Genomic DNA, 11,582 nt, shown 5'->3' on the forward strand with positions numbered 1-11,582 from the left:
TGTGCTGACAGCCTGGAGCCTGCTTAGGATTCCCTCTCGTCTTCTCTCTGCTCTTCCCCTGCTTGTGTGCTCACGCTCACTCTCTCTCAAAAGACAAAAAAATTTAAAAGATTTTTTTTTTTAAAAAGTAAAATAAAGCCTGTGTGAGTAAGGTTTCTGATAACTGAATCATGTATCAGTTTTCAAAATTAAAATTAAAGCTTATTTATATATGTATGTAAGTAAATAGTCTCTACTCCCGACAGGGGAGTAGATCCTGAGATCAAGAATTGCATGCTCTTCTGACTGAGCCAGTGTGGTGCCCTTTGAATTTAAATTTAAAGTAGGGGCACCTAGGTGGGTCAGTCGGTTGAGCATCTTACTTCTCATAATCTCGTAGTCCATGCGTTTGAGCCCCTCGTCGGGCTCTGTGCTGACAGCTCAGAGCTTCTGGAGCCTGCTCTGGATTCTGTGTCTCCCTCTCCCTCTTTCCCTCCTCAACTCGCACTCTTTCTCTGTCAAAAGTAAATAAACATTTAAAAAATTGTTTTAAAAACATCGTATTTTACATCTGAAGTAGCCATGTGTAAACTATACCTCAATAAAGTTATTTTTTGAAACTGGAAGGAAAAAGGGACACAACATTAAAGATTTATTCCCTTAGTCACATTAGCTACACTTCCAAGTACCTAATAAGCACGTGTGGCTTAGTGAGTACCGTTTTGAACAGCATAGATCTAGTACATAAAACTTTTCCATGATTTTATTTTTATTAATGTTCATTTTTGAGAGAGAGTGAGAGAGAAAGAATAAAGAAGGGAGGGTCAGAGAGAGAAGGGGACTGAGGATCCAAAGCAGGTTCCGTGCTGACAGCAGACAGCCCCAATGGGGCTGGAACTCATGAACTGTGAAATCATGACCTGAGCCAAAGTCCAACGCTTGACTAACTGAACCACCCAGGCGCCCCTCCGTGCTTTTAAAGAATACATTCTTAAATCTGTTTCAAAATACTTACACTTAAAACAGAAATAAATAACCCAAGCAGAAACGTGCAAAAATTTAGTATCCTTAATACATCAGGGACTCTTAAACATAAAATAGGAGGGATGGGTTAAATGGGGGAAGGGAATTCTGAGAAAAAGGTTTCCAGTTATAGAATGAGTAAGTCACATGAAAAGAAGGTGCAACATAGGGAATGTAGTCAACGGTATTGTTGCATGTAGTCAATGGTATTGTTGCATGTAGTCAATGGTATTGTTGCATGATGACAGATGGTAGCTATACTTGTAAACATAAGGTATAGAGATGTTGAATCACTATGTTGTATCGTTGAAACTAATGTAACATTGTGTGTCGGTATACTCAAAAAAATATTTTAAAAAAGAAATAAACAGTAATAATACTTTTAAAGTTCACATTAAAGAGCAAAGAAATGCAAATTAACAGGACAGTGAGTTCATATTTTCATCTATGAAATAGATATATTTTTTTAAAAATTTATTTTTGAGAGAGAGCACAGGAGAGGGGCAGAGAGGGAGACAGAGGATATGAAGCAGGCTTTGCACTGACAGCAGCATGCCCGACGCAGGGCTCAAACCCATGAACTGTGAGATCATGACCTGACCTGAGCTGAAGTTGGATGCTGAATGGACTCGAGCCACCCAGGCGCCCCATAAGTAAGATCTTCAAAATTTACTCAAATTTTGTTTTTTAACATTATTTAACACTATTGAACTGTACCTTTAAAAATAGTTAAGACTGTACATTTTATGTGTATTTTATTACAGTTAGAATTTTTTAAATATTAAAAAAGATCCTATTTTTATTTTAAATATAATGTATACTTTTATACATATACAAACTAAAGTGATAACAATGATTATCTTTGGGTGATAGGATTATTAGTATGTTTCAGTTTCTCCTTTTTCTGTTCATGTCTACCATGGACACATAGTACTTTTGTAATGAGAAAAATGTTGTCTGTCCAACTCCTTTGTGATGACTGAGATTCCTTTAACAACAAGGCTTTACGTTCCACTTTTTAAAATGTTTATTTATTTATTGTTGAGAGAGAGAGAGAACATGTGTGGGAGGGGCAAAGAGAGAGGGAGACAGAGGATCTGAGGAGGGCTTAGCTCTGTGAGCTCATAGCATAGAGCTCAATTCGGGGCTCAAACTCAGGATCCACGAGATCATGACCTGAGCTGAAGTCAGAAGCTTAACTGACTGAGCCACCATGTGCCCCACATTCCACATTTAAAAGTACATTAAGCCTGGTGAAAAAAATATCAAATGGTCTGAATTCACTCTAAGATATAATGAGGATATCAAGGAAAAAAGCAGGAGGTAACTGGTTGCCTGAAAGGGGCAGGAAGAAATGTTTTAAAAAACAACAAAAATCAGAGATACAGAAAAGAGAGAGCAAAATCACCAAACACAAACTTGGCCTACTTCAGAATTTTGCCCAGCATTATCTCTGGTTAGATCATCCAAAAAAGGAGAGAAAACCTAAGATTTATTGTGAAATAGCTTGAGCAGGAAGGAATCTTAGGTACAGAAAAGCCGGTTTTTAACTCTGTCGCTTAAAACCTGGGAAAACATTGTTGATTTTCTTATTTTCACTGGGAAATTTGTGTGTTCCAGATCATTTCTTTTTTTTTTTTTAAGTTTATTTATTTATTTTGAGAGAGAGACAGAGCAGAGCAGGGGCAGAGAAAGAGGGAGGCAGAAAAAGAGTCCCAAGCAGGCTCCAGCACTGTCAGCATGGAGTCTAGTTTGGGGTTTGAACTCAGGAACAGTGAGATCATGACCTGAGCCGAAACCAAGAGCTGGATGCTGAACCTACTGAGCCACCCAGGTACCCCTGTTCTAGATTATTTCTATACTTACTATTTATCTCCCTCATTTTCATTAAAAATTTTTTTTAATGTTTGTTTATTTTTGAGAGAGACAGAGTGTGAGCAGGGGAGGGGCAGAGAGAGAGGGAGACACAGAATCCAAAGCAGGCTCCAGGCTCCGAGCTGCTAGCACAGAGCCTGATATGGGCTCAAACTCATCAACTGTGAGATCATGACCTGAGCCAAAGTCAGATGCTTCACTGACTGAGCCACCCAGGTGCTCCTCCCTCAGTTTCATTTTTAATTTAATTTAATTTAATTTAATTTAATTTAATTTATTATTAATTACTTCATAGGATATAGGGGAAGTCACACAAGGACCACTAATCATGAGTTCACTCTTTCAGGAATCCCTGTACTTCATGACAGTAACCAGAATGGAATTTTCCAATGCCTACACACAGTGTACGTGAAGGAGAGGATTTCATGTGACAATTGGGACCGTATACCACTTAATATATGATATGAATGCACTGACCGCCCATGCAGAATTTTTAAGAACATCTATTTTCAAATATCAAGTTCTGTTGCATAATCAAAGCCCAATGTTTGGTTTGGAAACTATCATCACACTGAAATGGGAGATACACATTCTTTTACTTTCTGGCATATGTGGATTGAGCAGATACTGATTCCACCAATGGAGCAGGGTTTGTTCTCTTCAAAGAGATCTCAGGGATTCAGAAATTCTCCCACTGTGGTTGCCCTTTAGGAAGAGATTTAAAGATCATTTTCCCAATACCAACAAATTTCTGTTTAATCTCAAATCAGATAAATGTTTTCAGTTTTGGTTTTAGTTGAGAAACTGGTACGTTAAGGAATCTGGTCGCTATACTTTCTTCAGCTACAGCATGCATAGAGAAAAAGCACAGCCTTCAAGCTCTGTTCTACAAAGGGTTAATATCTTAATAGCTGAACAGAACTGTATTAATTCCTCTCTTAACGAGCCAGGAGGACAAGAGGATTCTAGAGGACCAGAGGACACCAGAACAGTCAGAAAAGAATTTAGAGTGAACTCTCTGGAGGAAGGAAGAACTGTAAGTTAAAAAAAATTTTTTTAATGTTTGTTTATTTTTGAGAGAGAGAGAGACAGACAGAGACAGAGTGTGAGCAAGGGAGGGGCAGAGAGAGAGGGAAACACAGAATCTAAAGCAGGCTCCAGGCTCTGAGCTGTCAGCACAGAGCCCGATGTGGGGCTCAAACCCACAAACTGTGAGATTATGACCTGAGCCGAAGTCGAATGCTGAACCGTCTGAGCCACTCAGGTGCCCAAGAACTGTAAGTTTATATGTAATACACATAGTCTCCCATTTCTTTGCCTAGCGTAGTTTTGAGAACAGTAAAATAAGTTTATTCATTGGATATTATCCTGCCAGTCTCCCAGGCATGCAGGCATCATGTCACTAGGTCATCTTTAATCCTATCACCCTCTTGACTACATTCCACATCTAACTAGTTGGCAAGACTTTTCATTCTCCTCCCTCAGTGTCTTTGTGATCCATCCCACTCTTCCATCCCCCTGCCATCCTCCTTCCTATTTCAAGGCCACTTGTCTGAACCACAGCAGTATCCCTTTCCTCCCCTGTGCCAGTCTCACTAAGTCACTAATACCAGAGAAATCTTCCTAAAGCTCTGCCACAGCTCTAACCCTACTGCTCTTGTGCTCAAAATATATAATTGCTGCCAAATGTCCGCAGAATGAATAAAACTCCTCTGACTTCTATGCAAGGTCTTCCAAACTATGCCTCCTTTCACTTAAATTCCCACAGCTCTCTTTCTCCAGCTCAGCACAGCTACCCACTACTGTCCAAGACCACCCTGCTCTTTGCTCGCCCCTGACACTATTCAGACTGCCCTCTGTGTGTCGGATACTCTATCTCTACCTGCCAAAATCTCTCCCAGACACCAACAATCCCCATTCCACAAAGCTTTATCTGATCCTTCAAGTGAATGGGAATCTCAGTCTTCTTTACATTCTCATTTTGCTTTGTTCTTCTCTGGTTGACTTTTTATATTTTGCCTTAGTTAAGTGTGTGCTTTTCTCATTTTTTGTCTCAATTATTCATCTCCTAAGAGCAAGAGCTCAATTTTTCTTCTCCCTGTAGCAACTACACAAAATGGGCACATGGTAATACTTGTCAAATTAAGTTCAATCCAAATTCCAGGAATTCCGGTTATCTTTTCTGAGCACTCATACAACCAATGCTACAGTTACAGAGCCTGTACATTTCTCCCTTTATCTCTGTTCCAAGTTTCTTTCTCAATACTTACACATCTCATTTGTTTCTATCCTCTTACGTAAAAGATCAGCTCCTCCTGAGTTCTCTCACTCACTGTAAAAATATTGTACTTAAGAGTCTATGGAGGTGGTGGAGACTATGTGGCTCAGTCAGTTATGCATCCAACTCTTTTTTTTAATTTTTTTTTTAACATTTATTCCTTTTTGAGAGACAGAGTGTGAGTGGGGGAGGGGCAGAGAGAAAGGGAGACACAGAATCTGAAGCAGGCTCCAGGCTCGGAGCTGTCAGCACAGGGCCTGACGTGGGGCTGGAACTCACAAACCGTGAGATCATGACCTGAGCCGAAGTTGGATGCTTAACTGACTAAGCCACCCAGGTGCCCCAACATCCAACTCTTGATTTCAGCTCAGGTCATCATCGCACAGTGTGTGAGATAGAGCTCCAAGTCGGGCTCGGGATTCTCTCTTTTTCTGTCTCTCCTGCTCTTGCATGCATGCGCTCTCTCTCTCTCTCTCTCTCTCTCTCTCTCTCTCTCTCTCTCAAAATAAATAAATATTAAAAAATAAATAAAAGTCTATTGGGGCACTGGCTGGCTCAGTCAGAGGAGCATGTGGCTCTTGGTCTCGGGATTGTGAGTTCAAGCCCCACATTGGGTGTAGGGATTACTTAAAAATTTTTTTTAATGTTTATTTTTGAGAGAGAGAGAGAGAGACGGAGACAGAATGCAAGTAGGGAAGGGGCAGAGAGAGGGAGCGAGACACAGAATCCGAAGCAGGCTCCGGATGTGCTGTGTCAGCACAGAACCTGACATGGGGCTCAAACCCACAAACCATGAGATCATGACCTGAGCCAAAGTCAGATGCTTAACTGACTAAGCCACCCACGCGCCCCTGGTGTAGGGATTACTTAAATAAACTTAAAATAAATAAAGGTATTTTCATAATTTGTCTCTTCCTTCCTCCAGATTTTGAACTTAAAGGAGCCCAACTGCAGACCCCATTTCAGGGACTTGACTATTTGGGGCCTGCTAAAGTTAGTCCCTTATAATGTGAGAAGACTTGGATTCCCAATCCATATTCAATTTGAACTAGTTAAAATCCTACTTCTATATTTTGTCATGCAGGCCTAGTCAATGCATTAATTTTTAAAAGAGGGGAATGTTTTTGCAGCATCTTCTCCTATCGCTACTGAAATGATACTGGCATTCCTTTGAGCAGATTATTTTTTCCTTGGAGCAGATTTTTCACTTGATTTTTGAATTTTTCTTATCTCTCCCCTCTCCTACTCAAGTGGGAGATACCACTGTGGCTTTCACTTCACTATGTTCTTGAGTATGGAAGGGAATTAATACAAAACTTCATGAAATTATTAAAAATAATTTCAGAAAGGGAAACAATTTCTGCTACAATCCAATGTCATAATACCTGCTGAAAAATTATTATACATTTGCATGTACCAGGCACTGTATTAAGTACTCTGTATACAGCAGTGTCCTCAAAAGAGCTTATGGACTAGTGAGGAGAGACATGATATATAAGCACTATAGAAAACTGACTCCTATTAGTCAACACGCAAGAAAATTACATATACCATCATATAAATCATTAACATATATACAGATAAATACAATGTACACTTACCAATTGGCCAGAGATTAGTTCAGTGGACACAACAAAACAGCTAGCATTTCACTAATTCAGAGCCTGACTAAATGCCAACCATTATGCTTCGCTTTTTATAGGTATCATCTTCGTGGATCCTCGTAACCACATGAGTTTAGTATTTCATCCCTGTTTTACAGATAAAGAAGCTAAGGAAAGAGGTTAACTAACTTGTCCCTGGTCACACATAAAGGACAGATGTGAATCCATGTCTTTCTTATTCTTACACTTTTGATTATAGCCACTATTTACAGTTCATTCCCTCCAAATTTAATCAGAGGTGAGGATAAAATCAGAGGTAGAGGAGCTGGCTGTTTAATTTTAATTGCTGGCGTCATCGAGCTGGCTTCATGCATCTATCACTGTTAAAGGGGTATTCTTTGTTCTCCCTCACCCTACCTTTGTCCCAGTGCACTGCAATTCTGAATATTACTTCAAGGTAATTCTTTTAGTTTTTCATTCCATTGGGTTCAAACAACTGATAAACCCTCCTTACTTACATCTACTCTCCAATCCGTTTTTCCTGAGAGATTAACTCTGGTGACGTCATTGGATTTGGATGTTCCTTTAATCACACCTCTACTGACCATCTCTCCTGGGTTTTCTTTACTGCATTATGAGAACCCGTGTTTCTTTATTGGAGCTTCTTTTACTTTAATTTTGGTACTTTTCAGTTGATCCACCATGCTATAAGTCTTTGGTGGTGTATTTTGGAATGATCATAAATGAGGACAGTCTTCTCTGAACTCAGTAAAGAACTACAGCATTTCATCTTCCACTATAGTTATATTTTTACAAATGGCTTTAGGTCCAGAGAACAAGGACTCTAATGCGGTCATCTCACCTTTTCCTTCATGTTACTTCTCTACAATAGGAGGCTGGGAAGACGAGATAATTTAGCAAACTTGAAAAGCTACTTAAATGTGAGATTTACTTTAAAACAAAATGGTTTCCTTGATTGCTTCCATTCTGTCCTGATCTTAGGATTATTGTCTAACTTGTGAAAACACATCAACTTTTGGGTGATTGTTTAGTTTCTTTAAAATAGGCATGCTATAAAATCTGTATAGATTCATTTAAAATTATGTCATTAGAAAAATGTTCTCCACTTATTGTGGTTTTAAAAAAATAAAACATTACAGAACGGAATATGAATGATCCAGTTCAAGTTAAATTGTTTGGAAAGTAGATCAACAAATATCAATATTCTCTCCCAGTGACAGAATTTCTCTATTACAATTCTCTGTTCAAAGTAAGCTTGTAACAAGCCTCTTTAATTGACAAGTCAAGCTAGCTTCAGCAAAAAGTGGGTATTTTTTGTACAGGACATTGGACTCTCTTCCAGAACCTAAGAGCAAGAACAGAGACTGGCCTTGTAAAAGACTAGAATCAAGAACAGAAAGCTTCCAGGACTTTTTGACTTACCTCAGCCGCTCAGTGTCATTCTCTTTCTTGATCTGCTTACTCATTCATCTATTCGTTTATTCAACATATATTTATTAGAAACGTTCTATGTTCCAGGAGCTATTTGAGCACTTGGAAATAGAGGTAAACAAAATAAACCAATTTTCTGCCTTCAACGTCCTCCTATTTTAGTGAGAGGAGACAGACAATAAATATAAAAGATGGAGGTAGTTTTGAGTATGGTAAGTGTTACAAGGGAAATAAACAGGGACACACAACAGACTATAACTGAGGAAGTGCTCACTTTAGTTATGAAGGTCATAGAAAGTCCTCTTGGCAGAGGAAAAGATGCTGAGAGACTAAAGGATGATATGGAAACAGCCATGTAAAGAGCAAGGGAAAGAGCATTACTCTGAAGTACAGAGACCTTAGGGCAAGGAGCTGGACAGTTGTGGGAGCAGAGGGGAGGCCAGTGTCCAGGAGTGTTGTTTGCTAGAGGAGGTCATGTTCAAGGTATGGATCTGAGAAATAGGAAGAAGGTCAGATAGTGGAGGGCTGTGTTAGCCATGGTAAGGAGTTTAGATTTTATTTTAATTGTAAGGTAAATCCATTAGGGAATTTTAATCAGGAAATGCTATGACCTGGATTGTTTTATAAAGGTCACTGTGGGGGCGCCTGGGTGGCTCAGTTGGTTGAGCATCCGACTTCGGCTCAGGTCATGATCTTGCAGTCCGTGAATTCCGGCCCTGCGTCAGGCTCTGTGCTGACAGCTCAGAGCCTGGAGCCTGCTTGGAATTCTGGGTCTCCCTCTCTCTCTGCCCCTCCCCCACTCATGCTATGTCTCAGGCTACAGAGCAGAATATGGCCATACCAGAACTTGCAAGTTGACATAATAGTTCTAGCCATTCAAAGAGGCTAATTTAACTCTCTTGGTCCCATTTCCAACCACCTGAGAAAGAGAATCTGATTGGCCCAGTTTGGTCAGTTGTCTACCCCTAGTCCAATGAACAGTGACAATGGGTACTGGATCATAGAGTATAAACTGGTTACTGGAGGGTGAATCCCTATAAATGGAGTCAGGAGGCCGGGGTCAGAGGCTTATTTCTTAGAGAAAGCAATGATCATTGGCTTGCAGGATGAGCAGACACTTAAAAAAAATGACCCTAAATGATATGCATCAATTCTATAATCAGAAAAATTGATTTCATTTTAAGTAAGTAACATCATGATTACTAAATGCTTAATCTTACTCTTTTTTTTTTTTTTTTTTTTTTTAATATACTCCATACCCAATACGGGGCTTGAATTCACAACCTTGAGGTCAATAGTTGCATGCTCTACCAACTGAGCAAGCCAGGCACCCCAAAGTATTTTTTTCATTTTATTTTATTTTAAGTAATCTCTATTCCCAATGTGGGGCTTGAACTCACAACCCTGAGCAAGAGCCACATGCTCTACTGACTGAAACAGCCAGGCACCACATAGTCTTACTCTTTAGTAAAGAGTGGTCAACACCATCCCCGCAAAATGCTAGTGTGTCTTGTACCATCATGAAAATGTTGATAAATTACTCCTACAACCTAAGTACAGCCTACAGAAGACATCCTAAAGTTGCATATAATTGACTGGACTTTTCCTTTATTTCAGTGTCCTGTGGGATCTCCTATATCTTGGGAACTGATATGACATCATATCTCCTGAGGACAATACATCAAAGGACCTAGTACAGACATAGACGGACACCTCTGATGGTACCAGCATCAAAAGGTAAATTCAGTGCCTGAAGATGGAAACCTTTTAGAGTTAAAACAATGTTCAGTCTGTCATTGTGGGCAGCTTGCTAGCCTTCATAGTGACTGCTTTGCTGTTAACTCTTTTCCTCAATCTTCTTAAAATTTTATTCTGTAATTCTTTTTTTTTTCTTTCTTTAATTTTTTTTTTCAACGTTTATTTATTTTTGGGACAGAGAGAGACAGAGCATGAACGGGGGAGGAGCAGAGAGAGAGGGAGACACAGAATCGGAAACAGGCTCCAGGCTCTGAGCCATCAGCCCAGAGCCTGATGCGGGGCTCGAACTCACGGACCGCGAGATCGTGACCTGGCTGAAGTCGGACGCTTAACCGACTGCGCCACCCAGGCGCCCCCCGTAATTCTTATAATAAAAGTTTTACTGTGTGGATTTAGGAGGTAAAGCTAAATGCCACCACAACAAAAGCTGAGAACAAATGAATGGTTTCATTCCTCTATCCATGTAATTAGTCCTTCAGTCTCACTGAGCAGAGGTGGGCTACTTGAGGTGAAATAGCACAGCCCACAAGAGCTTCCACACACACCTTAAGATATTTCTGGGGCGCCTGGGTGGCGCAGTCGGTTAAGCGTCCGACTTCAGCCAGGTCACGATCTCGCGGTCCGTGAGTTCGAGCCCCGCGTCAGGCTCTGGGCTGATGGCTCGGAGCCTGGAGCCTGTTTCCGATTCTGTGTCTCCCTCTCTCTCTGCCCCTTCCCTGTTCATGCTCTGCCTCTCTCTGTCCCAAAAATAAATAAACGTTGAAAAAAAAACTTTTTTTAAGATATTTTTGTTAACTTTGTTCCTACTCTCCCACCCCTCAATCTTAATCATAGCTACTATTGATTTTATTTTCACTTGATTTTACTTCTATAAAAAATTTTCAGGGGCACCTCAGTCAGTTAAGTGTCTGACTCTTGATTTCAGCTTAGGTCATGATCTTATGGTTGGTGTGGTTTGTGGGATCAAGCCCCTCATTGGGCTCTACGCTGACAGCATGGAGCCTGCTTGGGATTTTTTGTCTCTCCCTCTCTCTACCCCTCCCCTACTCATGCTCTCACTGTCTTTCTCAAGATAAATAAATAAACATTAAAAAAAAAAAGGGGGTGCCTGGGTGGCTCAGTTGGTTAAGTGTCTGACTCTTGGTTTCAGCTCAGGTCATGATCTCACAATTCGTGAGTTGAAGCCCCACATCAGTCTCTGCATTGACAACACGGCACCTGCTTGGGATTCACTCTCTTCCCATCTCTCTCTGCTCCTTCCCCACTCGTGCTGTCTCTGTCTCTCTCAAAAGAAAGAAAGACAGCTTAAAAAAAAAACCAAAAAATTTTTTCAAAGTTAGGGCATTTTACCCACTGCCATGGGTGTATGAATGATGCAGTCACTTTGGATGAAAGCTTGGCATTATCTAGTAAAGTTGAACATAAGACTTTACTTCTGGGTAAAAAATTTGCAGAAAATTTTGCATATGTGTACCAGGAGACCTATACCAGAATGTTCATAGCAGTGTTATTCATAAGACAAAAAAATGGAAACAACATGTATGTCCATAGTTCAGAAAATGAATATACATTGATATGCATTCATAAAATGAAATAACGAATGTATTTTTTAT

The 11,582-nt window shown here is 40.1% G+C and overlaps 1 protein-coding gene across 10 annotated transcripts in view; it reads left to right on the forward strand.

Moving 5' to 3' along the window:
- Positions 1-3,792: 3,792 nt before the first annotated feature.
- Positions 3,793-11,582, forward strand: part of RPGRIP1 (RPGR interacting protein 1) — a 104,230-nt gene continuing 96,440 nt past the window's right edge. For 7 of the 10 annotated variants that reach the window (XM_040476580.1, XM_040476585.1, XM_040476582.1 and 4 more), the window contains exons 1-2: positions 3,793-3,913; positions 9,829-9,948. In XM_040476580.1, the coding sequence (XP_040332514.1) occupies positions 9,930-9,948 (19 nt within the window). In that variant the 5' untranslated portion in view covers positions 3,793-3,913; positions 9,829-9,929. The remainder of the gene's footprint in view (positions 3,914-9,828; positions 9,949-11,582) is intronic. The other 3 variants (XM_040476587.1, XM_040476588.1, XM_040476589.1) reach the window with 1 other exon arrangement.

This window comes from Herpailurus yagouaroundi, unplaced genomic scaffold, assembly GCF_014898765.1.
Source record: "Herpailurus yagouaroundi ecotype Mexico unplaced genomic scaffold, PumYag 141, whole genome shotgun sequence".
NCBI lineage: Eukaryota > Metazoa > Chordata > Mammalia > Carnivora > Felidae > Herpailurus > Herpailurus yagouaroundi.